General features: G+C 47.1%; 1 protein-coding gene across 2 annotated transcripts in view; it reads right to left on the reverse strand.

The window, feature by feature from the left end:
• The window catches only part of EPHB1 (EPH receptor B1), a 213165-nt gene that overhangs the window by 116387 nt on the left and 69125 nt on the right, over positions 1–27653 (reverse strand). For both annotated transcript variants that reach the window (XM_049628803.1, XM_049628802.1), the window contains 2 exons: positions 26161–26316; positions 2828–3163 (listed from right to left, as the gene is read on the reverse strand). In XM_049628803.1, coding sequence (XP_049484760.1) covers positions 2828–3163; positions 26161–26302 — 478 coding nt within the window. In that variant the 5' untranslated portion in view covers positions 26303–26316. The remainder of the gene's footprint in view (positions 1–2827; positions 3164–26160; positions 26317–27653) is intronic.

A 27653-nucleotide genomic window follows, 5' to 3' on the forward strand; every position in this document is an offset into this window, starting at 1 on the left:
CTTCCTTATCAGAAACATATGAACAACGCCTAAGTCACGGGTAATTATGAGGATCAAATGAGTCCATGTATGACAAAATTCTTTGTCAACTCAAAAACAAAACAAAATGAACCAACAAACATGAGGTGTTAAGCTATGATAATAATTATTCACCTACTCCTCAATCAGGATCCATTCAACGGTCCCCAGCTATTTCAGTTTGGGCAGTTCTAGACCGAGAATAGGTCCTCGATAGCACTTATCATTTGATTTAATAACTGATTCCAGGATAGCTCTGGGTCAAATTCTTTACCTTCTATCTACCTACTCATGACCCAGACAGTAGGAGAGGGGTGGCAGGGGCCGTGCCATATCACGAGGTCAGGGTGGGGAGGCTGACCTGGACTTCACCCAGAACGGAAGAGTTCAGGGGTCCCTGGAAAGACGTTAGACATGTCATAATTTGTGGACTTGCATGGGTCCATCTACCCTGTTCCTTACTGGATCTGAGTGATACGGCTTTTATGATGCCATAAAAGGCCTCTCACAGAGGAACAGGCCCAAGTGTTTATTTTGAAAAATCTCATCTTTTAAAAGAGTTATCTGTTGGTTGAAAATAATTTGCATTCACATGTGGATCTGTCAAAGCAGTGTGAAAGCACCATGTTCCTCAGGGCCCCACAGTCCACAGATTAGGACCCATGGGCCCCCTTGTCATTTGTTTTGTAACAACCATATGCCACTGAGAAGCACCCTTCTCTTATTGATTATAAACTTTCTGACACCCAAATTCCAGAATTCCCAGAAAGAAATCATAGACTGGAACATGTGGATGGGGCTGGGACCCCCAAATCAGGGAAGGTTAGGAATAGAGGGCCCACCAAAGGGGGAACAAAGGCCATGAGAAATGTGCTTGTGGAGGAGAAAATGAGTGAGGATCAAAACAAATACTTTGAATGCCGGCAATGCCAGGCCCCTTGCAGGAGCCCTGGTCGCTCAGCGCCTCTGCAGCCTGGGAAGGTGCAGATGGCAAGACAAGCAGATGGGCAGGTTCGGGAATAGCAGGGTAAGGAAAGGGAGGGGCAGGAATCAAAGTAAACCGCCATAAGTGGCAGGTTTGTTCGCACATTCTTAGAGAGAGAGAGCAGACAGCCAAGCCCAGCATGACATGACAGCCTGGCAGGATTATTAGTCCCCGAAGCTGGGACACTAAAATATTTCAGCCAGTTTTCTGCCTTAAACTCTCCAAGGGAAACACTGCTAACAAAGGCTGCCCATGTTCCGTGATATAGAAATTACCATTCCCTTTTCTTTGGGTAAGACAGACTGTCACAACCTTTGTCTCCACGGCACTGGGGCTGTGGTCACCAGCTGGAGGTTTCCACACTTCCACGCCTATTTTCTCACGGCACACACATGCATGCAAACACGTGACCATACACATACATACAAACATGCACACACGAACACACACGTGTTCACAGCAACAACGCAGCCATCTGGACAGCCATGCTCTCCTACAACACCTTTTTTTCTCCTGAGTTCTGACAGCTTAAACCCAAGAATCATCTGCCATCAAAGATGCCTGGGATTGAAAGAGGCAGAAGGAGCCTGAGGATGGGGAAGTGAGGAGCAGACAAGGACGGAATAGGGAAGAGGAGGTTAAGAAAGGGGAGCTGCACACAGGGAGAGAGAGAAAAGAGACGTGCCTGGCTCCAGCTATTCCACTAACAAGCTGTCCTTCTAGAATTTGTTGATTGAAAAAAATCCATAATTCCAAATAAGATCACAGTCCATTGCCCACGATCCCTATTGCCTATAGACTTTCCCTCTGCAGTCTTGCACCATCACCCCAGGGGAGAGATTGCTCATTTCTAACTCCCTCGGTATTTACTGCATGTGTATGGTACACACGCTTAGAATACACCATGCCGCAGGTTTGTATTTTGTGTCTACGTCCTGCAAATTCTTCAGTGAATGAGTTTTGTGGGAGGAATGGTGTTGTCCGTTCCTGTACTCCTCACAGTGTCTAATCCGCAGCTGGGCCCACGGCAGATGCTAACTAACCGTCTCTTAATAATGAGTGAGTAAATAAATAAATGAGTGAGTGAGTGCCTGAATGGACTGGCTAAACGGACATACAAAGGAATGGGTTGTTGCAAGAGGTGTAAAAAGCAATACAGAGAAAAGGTCAGAAGAGTGAGAGATACAGAAATAAAGAGAAGAGAAGGAAATGTCTAGTGAGCTGTGCACGCCTCAGGGACGTACAGGCCGTCAGGAGTGATCTACTGCCAACTACCTGAAGTCTCTCTAACAGTGGAGCATTCATTTAGGCAAGCTATACAGGAGAATGCACTCTTGAATTACACAGTTTAATTGAAAAATAATCTATGAAGGCAATCCTCACTTTATCACATGATTTCTGGGAAGCTTCCTTCATTGGGTTTTCTGATAAAGCGGCACCAGGGTTCTCAAGATCGTGCAGACCCATCCATCTGTCTGTCCATCTACCACCCATCCATCTGTCCGTCCATCTATCTTTCCAAAGGCATTTGTTGAATCCCAGCTGGATGCAGAGCTGGGGGTTCTACGCTGGCCTGGATATCCCTCTTTGCTTTTGTGCTGAGCACGAAAATATCCCTCAGAATCCAACTCACTCTCAGAGGTGAAACACTATTTTCTGCCATGTTTCCTCCATGGCCACAAATGCCCATCACCTGACACCTTCACCCCTGGGAGGAGGCCTGAAAGCAGAATGGGTGTGACTGAAGCTTTGTTCCTTCACGGGGATGGATAGGGAGCCAGCCACATAGACAGACAGAAGGAGCACAGATGCCTCCAGACTCACCGGCTTGGTTCGTGGTGATGTTGACGGAGACATGCTGTGGGGGGAAGGGGCTCTTGCTGGAGACTCCATTGACGGCCTGGATGTCGAAGGTATAGGGGGTGTGGGCCCACAGGCTGCTGATGGAGACACGGCACTCGGTCAGGCCCAGCTGCCTGGGTACAAACTCCACGTTGTCGTCACAGCGGGAGCAGCTCCGACGGTCTGCCCGGCACTTTCTACAGATGATGTTGTAGGTCACATCATCCCGCCCGCCTGTCTCCCTTGGCGGATGCCACTCCAGAATGATAGATGTCTCATTGACAATGGAGATGACATTGCGGGGACCTGACGGGACACCTGTAGGGAGACAAAGAAGGGCCCAGTGAGGCTAGGCAGAAGCTTCCTCCTCCTGCCTCTCTCCATCTGCCTTTGGTGTATCTCCTCCCCTGTCACACACATGTATCACCTTCAGTCCGTCAAGGCCAAATCTCCATGCTCCAATCCATTCTGAGAATATATGGTGGACAGAAATGACAACCTGGCCTAAACTTCCCTCTCAGTCATCCCAGTGGGGACAGTGGCAATCGTGTGTGCCAAAGGAGAGGAGGGTGCAGGGATCTGGGTTCAAGCTCTTTGGTTTTCAGGACCAAGCCACTTCCTCTAGCCAGCTTTAGGGTATGCTACACATATGTAGTAGACACTTACTGGATTCCTGTCTTTTCTTTGTGTAGAATTCAAGGGTTGAGGGACATGAGTGACCCATCAAAAGCTCCGACATATCCTGGCACCTTGCGCAAAACCACATGCAATTTGGAGTCTGCGTGATGTGTACATGCTGGGGCTATTTCTCTGTCGGGCAGGCTGCCAGATCACCTGGATACATGAATATTCACAGTGCCCAAGCTTTGGTGAAGACAAGAAGCCAAGTTGGCTGGGAGGTTCGTATAGCCACCATTTTTTACCCCATGACATGAGAAGAACATAGAGATTTGTTCTAGACATTCTGCTAGTTGCTTTACACCTATTACCTGAGAAGAGACAGTAATTAATTTGATTTTATAGAAAGGGAAACTAAAACTGAGAATGGAGACTGGCTGTGGATCATGTGGTATGTAAGAACTGCAGCCAGTGTGGAGACCCCTGTCTGCCTGATTCCAAAGCTCATGCACTTTAACAACAGCCTTATGCTGCCTGCTAGTGAAACCGGTTATCCTTCCCTACTAAGGGAAAAGCCATTTCCCACTCTGGCCTTACACTGGTATGGTACTCCAAAGGTTGATGATCAGATCTGTTCATGGATAACAGGAGATTTGACCAGACTCTCTCTCCTACAAACCAGCCAGACTCATTGGGAGTCAAGGAGGGCAGACTCTTCCCTCTGGATAGCTCTGTCTATAGATGGTGTTCACACTGTGGCAAAGGTTGAAATGCCTTGCTAAATACTAAATTCTAGAAAACCTAGTCCTTTGTAGGAAGGCAACATATCTCTGAATTAACAGCCAAGGTGCTGGGCATTTTGAGAATCTCCTGCCCAGAAACAGAACAGATCACAGCCTCAGGTTCCCAAGCTAAGCGCTGCATGTCCTCAATGTCTAATGATGAAAATGAATCCCACCCAAAAGCCCCCCTTCTGAATGGCGGGTCTGCTGGAGCAGCCGCTCTGGATAGTAATGCATTCAGAATTCACACACGTGACTGTCGCCAGCTGAACGAAGACATGTGTAAAGTGGTTCATGCTGAAGACAGGAATCAAATGCCAACAAACAAAATGAGGGAATAACAACAAGGTCGGGGGGCACCAGGGAAGGATTCTGTGTTGAATCAGTCAACAGCAAGCAGCTAGAGCAGAAAGCAAATATTAAATCGGATTCTATTAAAACGTGAAAGAAAATCAGTACTGTACTATATAAAGCCCATTAGGCCTGAGCTAAAGCACAACTTTCATACAGGCTAGTGACAGGGCAGGATTCATGAAGCATTTTTACTGAAGTCTTGCAAATAGCGTTCAAGAATTCCCAACCCATCTGCCCAGGGATAAACATCCGTCTCTTCTCGGATCAGCACACAGCTAGTGCTGAGAGGGTAGCTGGCATGGCCGTTGCTGGGTTCTTACTCGGCCGGGCCAGCTTCACCTTGCGCTGCACTATTCGTTAATGTGCATATTGGCCAGTGCCTGTCTTGGACACGTCTGTTTGCTCAGACTGATGAGATTTGGACCACAAGCTCCCAGTGGTCAGTGCCATTGCTCCCTGTCTCAGCAGACAGCCTAGCCTCTGCCACAGGCCACCATCTCTCATACTCATCATAAATACATTCATCCAGCACTTGCTCTCTGCTGGGTGTGGAAGGATTCTTTAACAATGTTATCTTATTGCAGCTTTGGGACGCCATCACTGGAAAGCAGTCTTGGTTGGTAGAGCAGAGATAGGTACTGCCCAGGAGAGGGACCACCCATTCTTCCCACCTTGTGGAGGCCTCCCCATGTCATTATCTCCTTTCTCCCATGACCTTAATCTTCACCTTCTCCCCTGGCTCCACCTTCTCCACTTAAACTCCCATTAGATTTTTGCTATTTTAAAAGCTAAAGCAGCACCACTGGCATCTATGTTGACTGCCCTCTCTTCTTCGCCCTCCAGCCAAGTTTTCCAAAGTGGAGGGCCTCCTCTCTCCTTGCTTGGGCAAGTGCAGTCCAGTTACTACCCCCCCCCCCCCCCCCCCCCCCCCCTCCCCCCCGTCTAAGTGGAGAAGGTGCCCCCCCCTCGCCCCCACCCCCCCCCCCCCCCCCCCCCCCGTCACTGCTTTTCTTTTGGCATCCCACCTGACAAATGCAGAGAATGCCATTCAGTCCTTCCCTTGCTTGACACCCTGCATGATCAGTAGCCAGACCCTGACAGTCACATCTTCTGTGTCCCCCACATTCAGTCACTACAGTGATGTCCTACCTCTTTGTCCTCAGAATGTTCCCTTCCTCAATATCTTCACCCCCTTAGAACTCCAGGCCCTGTGGACTTTCCTGCCCTAGAGCAACAGCCTTCTTGTGAATCCTCCCACACTGCTTTGCACCCCTCCTGTCCGTTCTATTCTGCCAGAGAGTGGGTTCTGAAATGCCCATGAGATCATAGTGTTCCCCTGCTCAAACTGCAACTGCCCAAAAGTTTACCTCCTTTCCACATCCTTCAAGTCCCCATGTAGTCGTCTTACTCATGATCTTATCCCTGGTCACTTGACCCTCAAAGTGGCCTTATACTGTGGCCTGTAGGAAGATTCCTGTGATTTCCTGTGCATACTAAACTCCCTTCATGCCCCTGAGCCTCTGCACAGTGTTCTCTTCTGTCTGCAATTCCTTTCCTCCTTATCCATTTGATGAACTCCTGCTCACCACCCAAGATCTAGTACTCAATTTCACCAGGAGGCTTCTCTGATGCCTGCAGTCACGTACCCCCCACCCTTGGGCTTCCATAAGCCTATTTCTAGATGCTAACACAGATTCCATTATTGCACTGTGATGATCTCTTCCTCTGTGTTGAACTCACCACGCTGTGGCTTCCTGGTGGGTGGGAGCTTGTGGCTGGCTTATCTCCGTGGTTCCAATGCCCCAGCTCTTTGCTCAGGGGAGGCTCCTCACACTTGGTTTTGACCTCTGCTCAGGGTGCACAACTTAAGATCACCCTATCCCAGCATGAGATGCCCTGCTGTGGGGCAGAGGGAGGATACAGTTGTGGTAACAGGGAAGACTGCTTGTGGCCCTGAGTGGTAGAGGCTTTAGTGAGATAAAGGTGGCAAGTGAGGAGCTGGTTTGGAGAGGACTTCCCTGTCCCTTGATCCAGTGGTGTCCCTGGCAGGTGGGATGATCCCATTTGATGCTGCCCCGTGCCTGCTCCCTGCTCAGGAAGAAAAGTGGCAGGTTTCCAAGAAGATTTTTTCATGGTTATTTAGACACAGCCTTCATATAAAGCAACTACTGCACCATTCTCTTTCATGGCTGCTTTCCAGAGCAAATGCATCTGTGGGGCATGAATGGGGACCTATGGGGACCTATAGGGCCCATGTTTATTGATTCCAGAACTGCGTATATCTGAATCCTTTCCTTTCAAGGAAAGCTAGAAGAACCCAAATATGTCTTGCTGTGTGTCCTTCCCCACCATGTCCTCAAGAGTAGGGGTGTGTCTTGTTTCAGAGCCCAGCAGAGTGCCTGGGCTCACAGTACACATCTGTGGAGATGGCCCGAGTCTGGTCCACAAACAGTGATTGGGATCCTGTTCACTACTCATTCATTCACTCACTCACTTCTTTAACAAATACTCCTGTGTAATTCTAGGCACTCAGAGGTGAGGGAAAGGCCAGATAGACAAACTTCTGCTCCCATGGAACTTACTTACATTCTGGTGAGAGAAAACAGACAGAAGGAAGAAGGAAAGAAAGGAAAGAAAGAAGGAAACATGGAGATAAATGACATGACTTCAGATAAAAATAAGTGCTATAAAATAAAATAGCCCCCAGGTTAAGACTGCTTCCCAATGGGGTACCTGGGTGGCTCAGTCGGCTAAGCATCCAACTCTTGATTTTGGCTCAGGTGATGATCTCATGGTTCATGAGTTCTAGACCCACATCAGGCTCTGTGCTGACAGCACAGAGCCTGCCTGGGATTCTCTCTCTCCCTCCATCTCTGCCGCTCCCCTGCTCAAGCTCTTTCTCTCTCTCTCAAAATAAATGAATAAACATTAAAGAAATAAAAAAAAAAAAGATTGCCTCCCAACAATGCTTAGCTCCTGCCCCTTTTCCCAGGAGGCCTGCTCTGGGCAGGGCAAGCCAGGGGCCAGTCTCTGGGTAGCTAAAATGGCAATGGTCCCTGGTCTGTGCTCCATCAGCCTAATGATAAGGGCACGTTCCTGCCAGCAGGTTGCTCAGCCTTGCCTGTACTTGGGAGAGTCTGACCACAGCATGTTTGGCCTCAGAATAAATGTCCCTAGACAAAGGTGCTAGGCCACCTCTACCCCTCCAAGCAGCACTCCCTGGGCTTGAGGCCCTTACCCCTGTGGGGAGTGTCTGTCCAGAACCAGAGCTCCACTCAACATCCTCAGGAAGGAGGCCAACTGAGGCAACCAAACAAAAATGTCAAAAGGCGGGGGGAGTAGAGGGGGAGGCCAGAAAGAGAAGAAAATTCTTCATCTCCGTCAGCAAAAGGCCTCAGTGCGTGCAGTGGTAGGGGCTCAGAGCCACAGTCTCCTTGTCTAAAGCTCCCTGCTCTTGCGTCCATGTCCTCGTTTTTCTTAATTATATACAGACAGGCTTTTTGAAGCTTCTCTGATCTGTTGCCACGGTTACTACTGATGAAAGCTTCCTGTGAAAAGGGCTAAAGAGACTCAGTCCTTTTAAAATATGGGAAAACCACTGAGCTGGCTTAAGTGGGAGGGGCATGGTAGGTCCTGGGTCATGAGGATAGGGCTCTGTGTTTTCCAGAATGTGCCTGAGAGGTTGGCTCAGCCTGCGTGAGTACAGTTGGCACTGGGACCTCAAAGAGTTAAACAGAAAAGATCCTTCTAGAGACACAAGATTAGCCCAAGTGTTGCCATACTGAGATAGAATCTCCTGCTTCTTAATGTGATTTGGGCAGGATGAATTTTTTTTTTTTTTTTAAAGAATGGAGAGACAGGGTGAGTGAGTTTATTTGTAGGCATTAAGCTGGAAATAAGAGCACTCCTGAGTAATCAAAGGGAAAATCTGCTGAAGATAGGTCAGCCCTGAAAGCCAATTCCTTTATCAGGAATCTTAATAAGGCCAACTTCCTGGTCTCAGAATTTAGATGTGAACTTCAGCCTGGTCCAAGGTGCCAACCAGGTAGGGTCCAGCTAACTGTGCCTTGCTGCAGCCAGGATCTATATACTTGCATCCCTCCCCATGGGGAGCTGGTGAGGGTGACAACCACAATGAGGTGAAGCTTTCCAGGGAGACCCTATGTGCAGGCTGAGATTGCACTGTTCTGCGTCAGGCTAGAGATGGGATCCTCCACATTGTGTGCACAACTGCTTGAAGGATTTGACGAAAGAGAAAGATGTTACCCAGAAAAATGGACAAATACTTAAACACAAACATGGGTTTTCAGAGACTCTGAGGGGTTCATAGTTCCTTGAAACTAACCAGTGAACACCCTAGATGTTCACAGCAACCAAGTTCAAAAATAATCTCTTGTTGGTGACCCTTGAGATGGTGAACTTCTAAGCCTTAATACTCTCAACTGAAAAGAGGTAGTTTTGAGGATTTAATGAGATAATATACCTAAGGAGTTTAGCTGTGTGGCCTGTACACAGAGGAACTCCATAAATATCAGTTGCTATTATAATTAGTATTGCCATTATTAGATGATTTGGAGCCCTGAACCATTCATTCAATTAAGATTGATCTTGTGCAGCCCCTCATTCATTGAGCAGAGACCCCATGCCCAGAACTGTGCTGGCACTGTGAAAGCCATGAAGCTATGGAAGCCACAGCCCATGATGCTGGGGAGCCCAGACGCTTTCTAGTCAGGCAAGACCCCACACCCATGGGTCCTAGAATCTGTGGACACATACAATTAAGGATCAAAGTAAGTAATACAGACACAAAGAGTTATAGGTGTCTGGGAAAAGATAAGATCAGTGCAGAACAAAATATTCAGAGATGGTGTCTGGGGCCTTGTCTACCAGTTGGAGCTACATGTACAGACTTGGAGGCTGTGCTCCAGTCTATACACCTTAGGGCACTAATCCCTGAAGACACATCCAGGAAGGAGGAGAGCCCTAATCTTGGGCATGGGGCTGTGTCTCCAGAATGGGTCCAGCTCTTTTTAACCTTCTTGTGCTCCTATATATCTGCTCCTTAGCCTCTCAAGAGGTGGTCTGGCTTTAACATGGAATCTGGGTTTGCTTGTTCTCTCTCACCCTATGGGCAGGGAAATACATCCTTTACCCCTACAGCAAACTACATCCTCAACTCAGTCTTCTTTTAAGAGAAAGGATGGAGATACTGTCTGGGAATGGGTCAAGAAGGACAGTTGATACTCAAGATTCTTAAATATTGTAAGTCAAAAGAATGCAGAGATAATGTTCTTGTGGCTGAGCAGAGTCAAGACAGTAGTTTGGAAAACTGACTGCATACTTTAATGTGGGCTAAGGGTTAAGAGGGGATGGAGAGGGAGATCAGAAAATGACACCAGGAGTAGGGATGGTGCAAAAAGCATGGCATGGGGGCCCAGGAAGACATGGGTGGGGTGGTGAGAATTGGTTATAAAAAATTACAGTACTATTGGGACATCTCTTTACTTATTGCTCACTATGAAAGAGATACTTAAGGAACTATGTCTGAATAATTGGGAAGCTTTCTGGAGAAAGGAGAAAGTCCTTTAAGATTTTATAGAGAGACAGATAGAAGTCTAGGAACAGAGGCGGACATGGAAACAGAGCTGTAGAGGTATGACGAGGTCTTTTATGGAGGCAAAATATGCAGCAAACCAGGTCAGGCTGGTTGTTATGTCTTTGCCCTCAATACAGCATAGAGGGCTAAAATCAGGATGGGTTGGAAGGTAACATAAGCCAAAAGAGGGAAATTTTGCAATTATCAGAAATGTAGTAGAGTTATCGAATAAACATGAAGTGGACCCACATTCAGTTGTAGTTCCTTCTTTGGTATCTGGTTATTTAAAAACAATACCAAACAAAGAAACTTTTCTTTATTTTTTTAGGTGCCATATATAGTTATGACACTCCCCAGCCTAAGTTCAGCTCTCTCTCTCCCTCTCTCTTTCTATCCTGAGGATGCCAATTCCTCTCCCATCATTCCTGCAGTAGGTGTAGAGTTTCTGGGAGAAACTGGACAGGAATGCCCACTGTCCTAAAGGAAAGGGTTGTGATGTCCTGTAACATGCTGGTTCAGAACTTTAGAGAGGGGTATGTGCCTGCGTGCTCCCATCCCCCTTCACAGAGGTGCCTTGGACAGCAGTGGGGCAGTTCCTAAGATTCTATGTCAGGCACCAATAACACCACAATAATAGGAGCCAGTGGCAGCCAGAGTTTTCAAGTCTTATTGGGGGATGTGGGGTGGCTGTTTGAAGACAGATCAGAAAACCACAAATAATTTATCAGAGACCTGGTGGAAAGTAGTGGCATCAAAATGGGCTAGTGAGGCAACCTCCACTCAATAGTAGAAGCTTAGAGGGACTTTATTGAGATCCTTACAAAAAAAAAAAAAAAAAAGACCAAGGACTACCTACAATTTGTGAGTGATGAGCACCAGACATTTGGAACACTGTTTTGCTTAATGTGAAGATGGTAATGTGTCAAGTTCTGAGGTGTCCCTTCCAAAGAGGCGGTTGTGCTGGAGGCCTGAGGCAGCAGGGCTAGAAAGTTGAGTGGTGCCTGTCCCATTGCAAGTGAGGCACCCTGGTTGCTCCCCTCAAAATATAGACTCCCCCTGAGACAAGGATGAGAGGTGGTTGAAACCTGGGGAAATCATGTTGCTTTATTTTTCCTAACAGTCCTAGATCCCAATATTCCCAGAGACAGTTTTATGCCACCTTTGGAACCAGTTTAAAATGAACCCAGGGACATAGGCTTCCAGTGGACAGACACCTATGCCATCTGCATGGTCGTCAGAAGGATAAGACATTGATTTGGTGGGACTTGTGTGCTTTATGCCACTAACTGAGTGATTAATACTGGCTGTTTTCCTAGAGTAGATTCCTACAAGGATCATTTGTAAGAGCAGAGCTTTGGTTTCCATTTCGCGGAGTTATATATGGAATTCTGAGATTTGTTTTAATAACAAACCCTATATGCAAAGTACTACCTTAGGTATTTTGGTATATTACTTAATAAAATCCCATCTCCCAACATTCAACAAGGTAGGAACTATTGTCCCCATTTTACATATGAGGAAACTGTAGCTCAGAGACATTAAGTAGCTTGCTCAAGTCATGTGGCTGGTGAGTGATGAAATCAAGACTTGAGTCCAGGCCTGGCCACTCTCAAAGCTCATCCTTAGCAACTCTTCCACCCAGGGTGGAGGCACCTAAGGGTGTAAGGTGCAGGACTAATGCAAATGCATCCGGGTGCTGGGGGTGGGGGGATGGGTCTCTCAGGATGGCAGGAGGCTCTTGTTCCTGAGCTGTTTCAGTAGCTTCCCTAGAGAGACAGAGCAGCCGTGGTTCCAGCACTATGCTGAGCAAGTCTGCACGTGTTGCTCATTAGGGTCTTGGAAACACTGGGCCTGTACTCAGGCAATTCTCCTAATCATAACAGTTAGTAATAAGAAGAAATGATTAGTCAAAACAAGGAGGGACCCTGCTGAGAGGGATTTCAGGAGCATCAGAGAACCTAATGTTACACATTTCACCAAACAGCAATGTTTGTAGAAAGTACTTCTTGTTTCTCCTGCTTCAATGGAGCTAATTGTCTGGGAGAGAGGGGGTGGATTACATTCTGGGAAAAAAGATGGCCCCTCTACCTGGCCTGAGCTGAAGCCCAAGCGTCTAATTTCTACAAGGCTGCAGAACCCCTGGAGGATGTCTGAGACGCCTGTACTTGGAGAGGCAGCGTATTTCAGTAGGAATGTCTCCCACCACTACCTGGGTGGGGAGGTATACAAGGCTTAATCTTCTATTTGTGGCCCAAGGTGAGGCCAGAGAGAGGGAAACTTTGACATGACTCTCTCCTGCAGATTTCTTGGAGATACTTCAAGTCCAGGAGAGCTATAGGGCATATGTCATCTTAAAGACATGGCCTCCAAGACCTCTTTCCCAGCCCTGCAATGAGGCTCAGTGGCCTTGTGGAGTGGTGAGAGATACACCAGACTCATAAGGAAAAAGATCGGGGCTGAGGGCCAGCTTTGCCACAGTGTGACCTTACGTAGGTCACTTACACTCTCTGAGCCTCACCTTTCATTGATCTGTGACTGATAGAGCTAGACATGTTTATTGAGATCCTACTATGTGCTATGCCCTTTGTATAAGATTATGGTATAAAAATTCACTGACATATGCCCTGAGAGGTCCAAAATCTGCAGGGGAGGTGGGCACCTGTACTACAGCCACAGAAACCACTGACTGACAAGGCTGGTGGAGATGCATTTCCAGATTCGTGGATTATTCATTCGGTTTTCCCTGGGAATACAGAGAAGAATCTGCCAGACATTATCTCATTCAGTTCTCAAAGAGACTCTCTCTAGGGATACAGAAAAGATTCGGGTTCCAAAGAGAACAATTCAAGGCCAAGGGGGCAAAAAGAGAAATTGAAAAAGTAGGTATTCCTCCCAGAAAGTTACAGGTCATCCAAAATCAAATCCCTATTCTGACACTTTATAGACACACTTATTCTCAGAACAGGAAGAAACCTTGGAGATCATGGTGTATCCCTGGTGGTGAATGCCCTCTACAGTCCCTACCTGGTTGGCCAGACTCTTTTTTTTTTTTTTAATTATTTTTATTTTTGGGGGGGGGGGAGGGGAGGGGGAGGGGGGGGAGAGGGAGAGAGAGAGAGAGAGAGAGAGAGCGAGCGAGCGAGCACATGCTAGTGGGGAAGGGGCAGAGAGAGAGGGAGACAGGATTTGAAGCAGGTTCTGTGCTGACAGCAGAGAGCCCGATGCAGGGCTCAAAGTTGCAAACTGAAAGATCATGACCTGAGTTGAAGTCAGATGCTTAACTGACTGAACCACCCAAGCGCCCGAGCCTCTCTTTATTCTTCCAGAGATGGAAGCTCACTACTAAGGAGCCATCTCTTAACAGTAACCAGAACCTATTTTCAAATATAATGAAAAAAGGTACCTACTCACAATAGCCACAAACCCCATAAGGTACCTAGGATTAAATCTCACAAGTCCTGTGTAATAATACCTGTATTAAGACAACTATAAAACTTTACATAAGGGCACAAAAGTAGACTTGAATACTGTGCTCCTGGATAGAGAGGTATATCATAAAAATGACAGACCTTCCTGAAGCAATCTATATATTCAATACAACCCCAATCTCAATTTAATAGGACTGCTTAATGAAATGCGCCAAGCTGATTTCACAGTTCGTCTTGAAGAAAAAAGTGTTTGAGAATGGGCAAGGCATTTTTGACGAATGGAAGTTAGGGGTTTGATTTACAAGTTATTGAAACGTTTATAAAGGTACCATCTTTAGAACAGCTTAGAAGTGATGCCAGAACAGAACATTCTCTCAACAGGAAAAAAATAAAGGTCAGTATGTACCAGGCATTTAGTAAATAATAAAAGGGGCATCTCACTAACATGTGGACAATTCAGGTGGAGTTGATGGGATGTTATTTTTAATAAGATGTAAGAACACCAGGATCACATCCTACACAAAAATAAATTCCAGATGGAGGAAGGAGCTAAACATAAACACTATTAATAGAAAATACAGAGACTGTTTTTATACCTTAGAGCAGGAGGACATATACCAAACCCAGGCAAAAAGTCAATATTCAAATCCCCAAAACCAGAAGGAAAAAGATGGTCAGGTTTGGGTTTAAATAAAAATGTCAATATGACAACCTCCCCCCACAAAAAACTATACCCATAAGTAGAGTTAAAAATCAGTGGAGGGCTGGGGCGGTGGTGGGAGGGAGAATGCCCTGTATAATTAGTGGGCATCTAGAAATCAATTTTTTAAAATAGAAAAAGGGCAAGGGTTATGAACAGTCAATTCCCAGAAGACAAATAAACTGGTCAAGAAACATATGAAAAGTACACCCTAATTTATAATTAGGGAAATACTATTCAAAAATACTAGGAGATCAGTCAAATTGGCAAAAAGTAAAAGCTGGCCTGTATGTGGAGAATTCTGCAAGGTGCACATAAGGGGTGTAAATGGGATGAGTCCCTTGGGAGAGCACTTAGGTAATATTGATTGCCTTTCTGAGTGTATGTGCCCACCAACCCAGCAATTCTATTTCCAGGTGAATTTCCTGCACAAATACAAGCGTATGTGCCCCCCAAGGTATGTCTGAGCATTTTTGCAGCAATATTGTTTATATTAGGAAAAGGATGGAGTTAGCCCGAATGTCTGCCCGGGGCGGGGGGTGCTGTGTAACACAGCAGAAGTCACTGGTGCCTCCTCCACCCAATTCTCTCTTCCCCAGTCTCACAGAAGATAGGCTTCCCAGACACTAGAAATCACATGATGAGTCCTAGCCCATGAAATGTGATCCTTCACTGTCCGAAATGGGGTGTCACTAGATTGGTGCCATGCCGCCTCAGAGGCAGAGCATCCTCCTTCCTGACGGAAGCAACTTAGCACTGAGGGTAAAGAGACCTGAATCTTGCCAGTCAGGCCCGGGTGAAATCAGGCCTGGCCACTCACGGATGTGTAAGCCCTTTTGGGCCTCTGTTTTCTTACCTATAAATTGGGAATAACAAGAGTACCTATCTTCTCTTCTGTGAGACTGAGAAGATCCATGTCAGGCGCTTAGCACTGTGCCTGCCTCACATGTGGTAAGACCTCAGTCAGAGTCAGCGATTTTCTCAGTCTTGTCATGCACGTGCGTTCCCACTCTAATCGGTTGTGGCCGGCATGGTCGAGCGCCATGGGACACAGCATGTGACATCTCCTCAGAATAGGCCTTGGCCCCAAGTCCTGAGCAGGGGCTACAGGCACAGGCACAGGCACAAGCACAAGCCTCTTCACTGAACATGGGCACAAACACTGCCCTTCACTCTCAAGCGGAGCAAATTCTCACCTTACTCACAGTTCCCCTTTACTGGCCAGCAGACAGTGTGCTTTTTGTGGGAACCGAGCGGCCCTCCATCTGTGCTCACCGAGCACCGTCAGGGCTTGGCGGTGCCCAGTGCTTCCCACCACCCACGGCCCACTCGCCCCCACCAAACCACCCACTTTCTGTGTACACCTGGCCCAGCAGAGCCAGCCTATACCAAGCTTCATCTCACTACACAGATGCCATGAAGGCCTCACTCCAGACGGCAACATCGAACATCTTTGTCCCCATTTCCAAGGTGAACAGAGCTCAGAGGTGACCCAGAGGAGATGCTCAAAAGGTCACCTTGGGTATCTCCTGCAAGTCTGAGCCCAGAGCCATGCGGAAGGCAGCACACTGCTATTACCACTGCCCTGACCTTCTCTCTACAGAAGGGGGCGGAACGACAGAGGGGCCTTTGTGTCCAGGCAGCCTCTGGCCCTCTGCCCTTTTGCCTCTGAGATAAGTCATTCATGTGACTTGAGAATTAGAGCACTCTTGACTGAGTGGGATGGAGGGTGGCCTCTGGCACAGGCTGGAGGGAATCCTGGCCCTTCCACAGGCTGACCTCAGACTGAAGCCTGCTCTTCCTCTGCAAAGTCATTTATGATCATTTATCCACTGGAGAGCCCAGCCTTTAAGCCCACAGCCAACCCCATATCATAAGAGTTCTCAGGTGTCTGGCTCCGACTGGGCACTTTCCAGCCAATTGTGTGCCAAGTTTCTCAGAAGACCAGACACACAGTTTCAAAATAAATCACTACAAAACACTGGCATCCCCGTCTTATGCCACACATAGTTCAGAGAGCATGGGCATACACAAACTGACTATGAGATCCACTTTTGTTCACTTTGCCCACCTTCCCACACAATTCAGGAGCTCCCTTGGCAGGCCTCACAAGCACCCCTCTTGCACACCTCCAGTTAGGGGGAGATTGCTAATTACTCAGGAGGCTTTTGGTCTCTGGACAATGTTTGTAATCCACCTTTACACTAAGTTGAAAGTGGCTTCCTTCTAAATCTTTGATGAGAGTCAAAGACACCTCGTGTCCCACTCTTTGTCAAACACAAGTGAAGCCATGCTGATGTATGTGGGTCTTGGTTCTGGTATCCTTGCCACATTTACATGTGTTACCAAACCAGGAAATCTGGAAGGTCACAGTTCTGGATTGAGAAAGTATTGGCTGCTACCAGGTTTCCGATATGGCAAACTAGAGGGTCAGGGAATGAAAGAGGGGGTGGAGCCAGGGACCCCCCCCCCCCCCCCCGACACCTGTCATTATGGTACTGAGGGTAGATTCCAAAGCTGGCTATCAGGGTCAATGGCCAGTAGCAAGGGGGTGGAGTGGGTTGATATGGGTTCCAGGGCTAACTGACAGTGGTGATCTTGAATGGCGACCGTAGAGACAGCACTGGACAGAGATCTAGGCGTGAGATACATCCCAGACTCCACCATGACATGTGGGCTTGGCCTTTTGGTGTCAGAATTGGATCAGGGTCTGATACTGAATACTATGGATGAAAGAGGGAAGACTGGAGGAATCAGGAGGCCATCTGGAGACCACCTGTGAGGAGCTGGGGACCAAGATGGTCTACATAAATGATATACAGATTTGTGATCACATTATGATGGGGTGGACACAGGGGGTGATGATGTCACAATTCAGCCAACCGAGAATGGATCTCCAGGAATATTTGCTCTAAAATTCCCATTTCCCCCACACTTTTATTCTGTTCTTATTTTGGATTAGGCAATTTAGATATGACCTTGACGCACCTCTTATCCTTATTCATAACAACCAAAACAATGACAACCATTTATGGAGCACTTCCCATATGTCTTTGAGTACTGAGGTATTTTACATTCATTATCAGAGTGGGTACAATAACAAACTATAGCTTCCTTTTTTGAAAAAGAAACAGAGGTTCAGAGAGGTTAGATAATTTACCCAAGGCCATGCTGCAAGGGAAGGGTGGAGCCAAGAGTCAATCCTGGGCTACCTGATTCCAACAGCAGGACTCTTAACACTTAACTGTGTTGGGTACCTACTGTATAAGGTCATGGAGAGGGTAAAATAAATCAGATTAGCATGTCAAAGAGCTCCCAGTCCAGTGGACAGAGGCAGTCCTATATCTGAATAGCTCTAACTGGTGTAGAATATTCAGAGTGAGCAAAGCAAGGCATCATCCTTCCTTCCTGGGGATGAGGTGAGGTGGTGGCAGAGGACAAAGGCTGCAGAGTCACCTATTTCTGATGGTCTTCCCCTCTGAGGTGGAGAACTGGAGCAGGGAAGATTTAAGAAACACGAGTTCTAGCTACTATTAAGTTCCAGCATGCATCCCAGACCAGCCCCACCTGGGACCAGAGCTTGCAAATTTGGCATCAGAGCCGTTGCTTGAAGACTGCCAAGGAGCATTCATGACACAACGGGGTCCTAGAACCATGGGGTGGACAGTTTCATTCCACATTTTCAAAAGAGAGAAGAGAACAGATTACATTTTACCTCAGTCACCTCCTCCTTCTGAAACTTCACAGTTAAACCGGTGCTTTGTGGGCCTCAAGAAAAGAGGGACAAGAACCGGCACATGTCTCTAAGTATAAGTCAGGCCAAATGACATTGTTTCTTTTTCCAAATGTTTATGAGCCTATGGAGAAAAAGAGTATAGAGAGCATGCCTAGATTTCAACCGTGGTAACTGAAAGAAAGTACACAAATACTTGTGGACCAAAGGAGGAAATGTTAGCTAAGTGATAATGTCAGTGCTTAGGTTTCAGCTGCTTTGAAAATGGCATCAAAGTCGGGTGAGCGACTCTAACAACAGTGATAAGATGAAATTGCTTACTTTCACTGGGTGCTTCCTGTATGCCAAACAGCGTTCTAAATAGTATTATGACATGTAATACCCCTGACAACACAGTGAGGCAGACACCAATACTCTGCCCATTTTATGGATAAGCAAATGAGGACACAGTGAAGCCCTATCACTTGCCCCATATCACACAGCCGGCAAGCAGCAAAGAAGGACTTGAACTCAGGCACAGATTCCAGAGCCCACAGTCCTAACAATTATGCTAATACTTCTCATTTCAAAGATGACAAAAATCAGTATTCAAAATAATCTAGACTTGAAAGAGCACTATGCCTAACTAACTCCACAAGACAAAATTTCTGAAGTCACATTTGTCAGTGCAGAAAAGACCCAAATGGGTAGCATTTCCTGAAGGGACAAACAAAACCACTGGATGTTTAGTGGCCAAAAGTCTGGTAGGATCTAAGGCATGGGGGCTGGAATCACAGTGAGCAATCAACAGTATCCCAGCCCCAGGAGGAGAAGATCCATCACTTTTCCACTGAACCGTGCTCTGGGGTGAGGGTCACATGTTTCATTCTGGCTACCACATCTTGAGAGTTTTATTGATAAATGTGAGAGATTCAGAAAAGGCCAGCTAGGATGGTGGAGTTCAGGAAATCACGTGTCTTGGGGAATAGATAATATAACAGGTGTTTAGCCTAAGGTAGGTGATTCAGGAAGGATGAGGAACTCATTCTTAAACACTACAACTGCTGGCCTGCAGAACATTGGTCCTCAATGGTGGACCAAGGGTGAGGGGAGGAGGAAGGCAGTACCCAACTCAGGGGCCAGAAGATTCCTCAGTGATGGATGATGGCTGCCTGGCAATGGAATAGAGCTGTCTCACAAAACATATCAGCTGTCTGTCATCACAATATTCAGGGTTGCTGGAGAGAGAAGCTGACACTGAGGAAGAATTTGGGTGGCGGGACCTAGAAGGCTGCTCTGAATGTTAACCATCTGTAACTCCAAACGCCCTCATGATAAAATGCCTCAGCAGAAATGTAGCGTGTCCCTGGCTGTCAGCTTAAAACTTAGAGCTATCCAAAGCCTCCTAAGGGTTATACCCACTTGGGTCAACAACTGTGAAAGGAAATTGTAGATGATAGAAGTGTGGAAGTGTGTTTATACAGGCAGCGCTGACCCTTCCTGAAACAGCGGTGACATTTATAAATAGTTTTTAGCTTGCTGTCACAGTCCCTCAAATCTGCATCCAGGTGGATGAACCAGCCAAATCCAGGCACCTGGAGAAACGTCTTGTCCTACGACTCTTGTTCATCTATGACCCCTGCCCAGATTCCATCTCAAGGAAAACACAGGCTACCTCCCTCTAAAAAACACAACTTATATTTTTTTATGTGCAACATGGATCATGTATCAGAGTAAAATCAAGCAGCCTTTTACCTACAGAATGGGATACACGCTGTATCCCTTACTAAAGCTCTGGTAAGCCGTGGGTAAAGGAACCCTCTTTCAATATGTTGCAACTCCTACATTCAAAGAGGTAAACACTTCTGAAGATCATCCTCAAAGCAGGCATGTAGACAAGCGAGCAGTCCTCAATTCATGAAACTGGATCACTGACAGGTGGCTTGTTTGTGATCCTGGGGAGGGGGGGGTCTCCCTGCCCTGGCAGTCTTTTGTGGCAGCCCCAAAGACTTCCTTTTGACCTATTTCCTGCCGAGTGGGGTGGAAGACCAGATGAGTAATGAGCCCATCACCCATTTATATTCTCTCCCCACCCAATCCTCCATCTGAGCTCAGGTGAATGTTCCCCACCATTCACTTTCCTTCTGCCTCAATTTCTCTCTCAGCCCTCCCCGAGCCTGCTCTAATCAGGCCACGCTTCTTGACCTCCACCCACTTCTGTTTCCCATCATGCCCGCAGCCCTAGCTGATGCTGCGCTGGAGGCCTCCACACTGCTTCAACCACCCCAGAAAGGCATAGACAACCAAGCCAGGACAGGTGGGGGTGTGCTGAGAACCAGTGAGACCTTCCCTTGAAACACAACCACTGACGCACACTCCCACATTCACTCTCATATCACACCCACCCCTGCTCTTCCACAAACAGGTATCTGCAGTCTCTGTCTCTCTTTCTCCAGCCTGGTACACGGGACACTAATGGGGAGGGGCAGGCCCTGTGGTTTCAGCCTGCAGAAATTCACTCAGTGGCCTTTCTCCCCCAGGAGCCATAAAGCAGAGGACAGAGAAACCCAACCTAATTTTAAAGCAATGTTCTCAAAATTTAGAATGCTTCGGAATCACCTAGAGGGCTTGTTAAAACTAAGATCACTGCCTCCCCACCACCCAATCCATTGAGTTTCTCATCCAGTAGGTCTAGGGAGGGGCTGAGACTCTTAATCTCCAACCAGTTCCTAGGTGATGTTGAGGCTCCTTGCCCAGGAACTGCATTTAAATACCACTGCTGGGGGGCTTCTGGGTGGCTCAGTCAGTTAAGTGTCTGACTTTAGTTCAGGTCATGATCCCATGATTTGTGGGTTCAAGCCCCAAGTTGGGCTCTGTGCTAACAGCTCAGAGCCTGGAGGCTGCTTCCAATTCTGTGTCTCCCTCTCTCTCTGCCCCTTTCCCACTTGTTCTCTCTCTCTCTCTCTCTCAAAAATAAATATTTAAATGCCACTGCTGTAAAGAATAAACCATTACAGGTGATCTTGTGCAGTGTGGCCCAGCAGGACTCAAGATTGGTAGAATAAAGTTTATAAGCCTATGTCCTTACAGACTTTTCACAATGCCCTGAAGGCCATCATGCCTGGCTGCAGAGGACTGCCTTATTTTCCTGCCATCCCGATGCCCTTCCCACCCTCTGGTCCCTGGCACACTCCTCCAATCCACTCAGCCTGCCTGGAAAGACCAGGGTCTGGGAAATGCCACTTTTTGGCAGTCCAAGGAGCATAAACCTTGTGCCTTGGGGACCACACTGCTGCCCTGGGATGGTTGGGATGAAAGAGGGGGAGGCCCTTAAAGAATGAAAGCAGAAGCTTAAGGAAGAGAAACTGGAGTGTACAGAGATGGGTGAGGGAAGACTGGACTCCTATCCTTCCCTATAGGTCAATTCAAGAGTGGATTACTGCCATGGACATCTGCAGCGACCTCCTAAGAGCTACCAAATTTTAGCTCTCACCGCATGTGAGTTCATGGCATTGGAGGCAGACAGACCTGAGCTTCCATCCTGGGGCCTCAATGACATCGGACATGTTATTCTCCCAAGCTCCTGCTGTGGGTTCCATCATGCCTGGTTCTGATGATGAGAAGTCCCTGCTCACATGGCTGTACTGGGCACCAGGGCACGCCCCTGGGAGCCACACTGAGAACGCCTGCTTCACCACTCACTTCCCAGTCTCTCCATGTGAGTCAGGAGGGAGGTCAGGGTGGTCTCCAGGGAACCCCAGAGGGTTTACGTGAGGGGACAGCAGAAGGACCCAGAGAACAAAACAATGATCTCTGAAGCCCCTTCTTCATTACATTTCTATGATCAAAACTGTAGAGGGAAACCCACTACATTTGAAGAGGAAATAAAGAAACACGATAGGCACTAGCTTGTCTCTGTGATCCATCAAAGTTCCTTCCATGTGGGTGACAGAAAAAGGGTTTGGTTTGGAAACCAAGTTGACAATAAATTTCATATAAAAAAATAAAATAAAATATAATTAGATGTTGAAAAAAATAAAAAATAAATAAAATTTAAAAGAAAAGAAAAAGAAAAAGGGTTTGGTGGTCAGAAATGTAACAAGGTAATTATTTTTACACTAGTCCTTCTGCATAGTTTTCCACAGACAGCAATTTTATAAGGCATAATTATCTATTTTTACCTGCCCCATAAATTCCTCCTTTCCATTTCATCCCCCAGTAAACTAGAAATTATTTAAAACCAAAGATGTGCATTTTGGTGCTTGGTTTCACACTGCTGTGCACTTCCGCATGCGTTCCTGGCTGCTCCCCCTCTCTGCTGACTGTGTCACGCCTGCCATGCCATCAGAGCCTCCTGTGAAAAGAAGCATGTCTGACCCCGAGGACTCAATGGGCTCTGCTCCCTGAAGACTGAAGGCAGTCTTGTTGGCCATCACTCCTGCCCAGCTTCTCAGCCTCCTAACTCTGAAGTCTGGGATGCTCGGTCTGTACCTCCCTCCTTCTCCCACAGTACATCTGGTTCTGGTGGCCATAACCTCACTTGTTTTCATCAGCACCTTCAGGCCAAGTGGTCTGGGGCCACACAGTGGATTCTGCTGTGATGCCCAGAGACCGTGTCAACCTGGACCCTCCCTGGGAACATCACTTTTATTTTTAGAACTCTATCATGCTGGAAGCTTCCATATCTGCTGTAATCTTCACACTTTCCAGGGATATAACCAAAGCATGTTCTAACATCGACTGAGAGTTTACTATGAACCAGGCATTGTGCCAAAGACTATAAAACTATTTTGCTTAATCCTGGAAGAGGTGTGAGCACGATGAAGAAGGAAGAAGGGAAGTGGGTGTCCCCAGAGCAGCAACAGTAACATCATCACAGTCGGGCCCAGGGGGCCCCTTCCTTGGACTTCAGTCAGAGCGCACACCAGCCCCTGTGGCACTGCCTTGGGGTGCATCCAAATCCCTGCTGAGTCCACGAACCTTGTCAAGGACAATACTGAACACACAGGGATGCCAGGGGACTCTCAAATGTCAAGGGGGTCCTAGGCTTACCCAGGAGATTAAAAAGAAAATGAAGAAATGCCCACACAAGGCTACAAAGGCTATCATGCACTCTAAACATTTAGATTAATTTAGAATAAATTCCAGTCCCAGAAGACTAACCGGATTTATTAAAAATACACATTTTAATGCACTACAGGTATTTTAGCTTTGTAAAAGAACATATTTTAAATCATAAGGTTTTAAAAATATTTCAATATCGTCAGTGAATGAGTATGACTGATGATGGAATCTCCTTTAAAGATGATGGCAACAGGCCAAGACTGAGGCCTTTCCAGACTTTGAGGCCTGGGCTCCTGGATACTCCCAACACTGACCCCTTTCCCCAACACCCACCTAGACCCTGCAGATGCCCACTGAGGGACAGAGCTACCCCTTACGTGGGTCCTCACTGGGTCCCGGTGAGCAGTAATTGTTTCCTGATTGGATGGATGGAGAATCACACTCGTGAAAGTAAACCAGTACCTGCACCCTCCCCACCCTGGCCTCTCCCAGGCGGGGCCCATGCCTGGCTGCCTTGCTCCACTTGAGGAACCAGTCAGGGTCCCCAAGGCTATAGTGCAAGGCCAAGCCTGGCCTCAACGGTTCCAGATATGCTCCTTGTATCTGAAAAATTATTTACTGTGGCGATGTGTGATGCCTTTTTAAGAGAACAGATGGCACCTCCAATTAGAATGCTTTAAAAGGAAACCCTAATGAGATTATAAAAGCCAACAAATTGACTTTTTCATACAGTACTTCCCTGGCACACAATAAATCAAATATATAATGAGGCTCAATAAAATAATAGGTTTATTTACACTTGTTTTGCCTAGTACTGTGTTGCAGCCCAGCCTGGCCTCCAGGTCCCTCACCAAGTGCTTGCTCCCATAGGCCAGGACCAGGGGCTGGATCATGCATCCTTGAGCTGCTCTGGGGCCTGACCACTACAGACAAGTGTGGCCTTGATTTGGCAATTTCTGGTCTGACCCTAGTGCTCTACACTGGGGGCATAAGAGCACAGAACCACATAAAAGAACGTGGTGACACATACGGGCAAGCCTAGCATTCATCCCCACTCTGGGTAAGGTGGGGAGATTGTGGTGGGGCCACAGGGGGCAAGGAAGGTGTGCCTATCCCCAGAGCTAGCTGGACCAGAGATGGGAGAGAAAAACCGGTGAGGTGTGATTTTAATGAGATGAACTCAGGACATGGGTAAGCAGAGTGAAGTGAGGATCTACAGCGTGCAGACTGAAAGCTTTGGGACATTGCTATTTATTCCAGGGATTGGTCCTATTTGTTCAAGCACATCACGTTAGGTGGTTGGAAGATAAGCCTTGAAAGGTGGACAGGGGAGGTGCTGTATAGCAAGGAGGACAGCCCCACATTGGCATTCTGAGCATCTGCTCTTTGGCCTACCATCCGTGTAGGTGACCTTATTCAGGGGCTGGATGGATTTACAGGGTATGTCTCCTGAAGTGGGAAGCTTGAGGCCCAGATTTCTATTTGCATGAGTTGATCTGCAGAGGGAGCCTGGCCAGAGAGAAAGAGTTCATGGCAGAAGCAAATGGGAATGTTTTTAGGGGGAAGTGGTGAGACCCTGAGCATATGCTTTGGCACTCATGGAGACCAGTCCTTGGGATGAACACCCAGGCAGCACTGATTCAGCTTCTAAAGAAGTACATTAAATAATTCTTCACATGCTCATAGAGACCCACAGGGGAACCTCAGGAATCAGTAGAGACTATACCACCACAGGAAGACAAGGACTCCAGTCAGCAGAAATGGAATAATTTCTGTTCACGTCAAGCACTAGCGAGGGAGGTCTGGGGAAATTCAGTTTACAAGAGGATGAGCTTTTCCTCAGTTCAAATCTATAAGCATTGATCGACCTCAGGACCTTGATCTAGAAGATACTTTCATTTCTTTCCCCAGTAAAGATTACATACACTGCAAGGCCAGAATTAAGAAAGTCTTCTATACTGAGCTGAGTCATTTTTCCCGTCCATCAAACTGCAGGTATATATGAAACATTCCCTCTGTGCCCTTCTATCCTGGGGGTGGGAGGAAGGGATTTGGTTCAAAGAGGTAAAGGGAAGCCTAGGGAGTCAGGCAACAGCATCTAATGCAGAAAAAAGTAATATCATAACTAGAGGCTACCCTGGAACACTGACTTCCAAATACAATGAGAATACTGAAAACAAAAAACCATGCCTGTTTCAGGTCTACAACACACAGGAGAGTGGGAGCAAGTTCTCTAAAGCACTGTGTGGGGAGAGTAATGCTTCTTGTCTCCCCAGGATTACAGGGGAGAATATTGGGACAAAATTCTCCCCTCTTCCACTCCCACCCAGGGAGTGGAGTTGTCGTTCATCCACTTTTGGCAAGATGACTGCCCTTCCGTCTACAACAGAGAATGGGAGAGCGGTGAAGCCCAAGAATTAGCCCCTCTGCCCATAGAATTTCTGCCTCAGACATGCGTGCTGCAGCCCAGCCTCTGGTCTTATCATTTGGCAGGGGCACAGATGCTGCACCATACTGGGCACTGGAAGGGACACAGGCAGATGAATATCTGGTCCTGGCACACAAATACCTTCCTTTGGTAACTGAGAAGGCAAACTACAAAATAAATGGGCAACTAATAAAATTATTAGACTTTGAGAGGAACCTGGTCACACAGATACAGGAACTGCAGTGAAGACAGAAAATATTCAGCTGTCAGGCCCAATGGGGTTTCTTGGAGGAGCTGACTAGGAATTATTACAATAGCCTAGTGGATCTTGATTTTGCACTCAAGAACTCTTGAGGCTGGGATTTTTAACATCTAGTGGAAAGAAGCTGCCTTGCTTTGACCAGAGGAAGACTCTCTCATTTGGGAGAAAGAGGTAAGAAAGAACATAATAATCTCAACCTTGTGCTATTAAGCGGAGGGGGTCTGCATGCCCAGCACAGGAGCTGTCCACTTCAGCACCACAACCAGCATTTCTGCTTTGTTCTTCTGTCTTAGTCTCCCCTGCCCCAGGCCTGCCACTTGCACTCTCAGGGAACCAAACTCAACAGCCCAGAGTTCTTATTAGACACTTACTAGTACATGCCACTTCTGGGGGGTCAAAATCCGCTCGGTAATAGCCGGTCCGGCAGGTACAGATGGGAGACGCCTCTGAAGGGGATCGGCTGTTGGAGGGGCAGTGGGAGCACCCCTCAGCTTCCTGGCTGGCCTTGAACATCCCAGCAGGGCAGGCTGGAATACAAAGAGATAATCTGAGAATTAATGGAAGAGTGGCAGTCAGAGGCCCTTCTCTGCCTGTGGAAAATGAAAGATTCTGCCTCCCAGAAAAGGATATTGAGATACCTCCTTGCACAAAGTGAGCATTTCAGTTTGAGGAAACCCTTATTTAACACTTCCAATTCTTCAAACATCCTTAGTGAAATATACCTTCCTGGTACCAATGGCCTCTCTCACTTGAACAATATGAATAATGATTCTTCCCTTTCAGGTGTGTCAAGAGATTTAATTGAGAAAATGAATCTAATGTGTAGCTCACTGTCTGGGACATAAGTGCTTTATAAATGGTTATTCCCTCCCTCTTCCACCTGGTTAACAGCCAGGGCCTTACCCTGAACCACTCATTGAAAAAAAAATCTCCCCTGATATCCTCAGATGGAAAGGGTTCCTGGTTTACAATGGACTGGACCCATGGTTCTTAAATGTCATGTTGCAACACACACGAGGGACCCTGTGAGCTGTGTTAACAAGCATTTGTTATGAATGATGGTAAAGAGCTGAAATTCATGAGTGATTCTTTAAAAATAAATTAAAGTGGTTTCAAGGTTACTGGCTTAACAACATCATTCTCCCTTAATTGCATTTTGAAATGCTTCAGGGGCTGTGGCAAAAGAAAGAAGAAGAAGAAGAAGAAGAAGAAGAAGAAGAAGAAGAAGGAGGAGGAGAAGGAGGAGGAGGAGGAGGAGGAGGAGGAGGAGGAGGAGAAGGAGGAGGAGAAGGAGGAGGAGAAGGAGGAGGAGAAGGAGGAGGAGAAGGAGGAGAAGGAGGAGGAGAAGGAGGAGAAGGAGAAGAAGGAGGAGGAGAAGGAGAAGAAGGAGAAGAAGGAGGAGGAGGAGGAGGAGGAGGAGGAGGAGGAGGAGGAGAAGGAGAAGGAGGAGGAGGAGGAGAAGGAGAAGGAGAAGGAGGCTTTTCAGGCAGTGCACCAGGGAATATGTCACGCACTTGAGGTCATCTATCATGTACATTGCAGAGGAGAAGGTCTGGAATGCCTGGTACAGCCCAATGTCCACTAGAGGTACCCTCAGATATGAGGCATTTTTTCTTAGTTCTCTCTGTGGTCAGCCTGTGAGAAGCCATGCCCCAAAAAGTCTGGCTCCAGGCCACCCCTCAGGCTTTCAATAGGCCTCATCTACAGAGACTCTCTACTCCAGACATCTGGTCTCCTCCTCATAGATTCCTCAAAAGACTGCTTCTGCCTGTCCTACTTCCCTTAGGCCCTTCCTCACCATCACAGCTCCCGACTCTCCTTGTCTCCAGGAAACCTGCTCTGAGTCATCCTCCTTTGAGACAGA

Source organism: Panthera uncia, chromosome C2 (genome assembly GCF_023721935.1).
Source record: "Panthera uncia isolate 11264 chromosome C2, Puncia_PCG_1.0, whole genome shotgun sequence".
Classification (NCBI taxonomy): domain Eukaryota; kingdom Metazoa; phylum Chordata; class Mammalia; order Carnivora; family Felidae; genus Panthera; species Panthera uncia.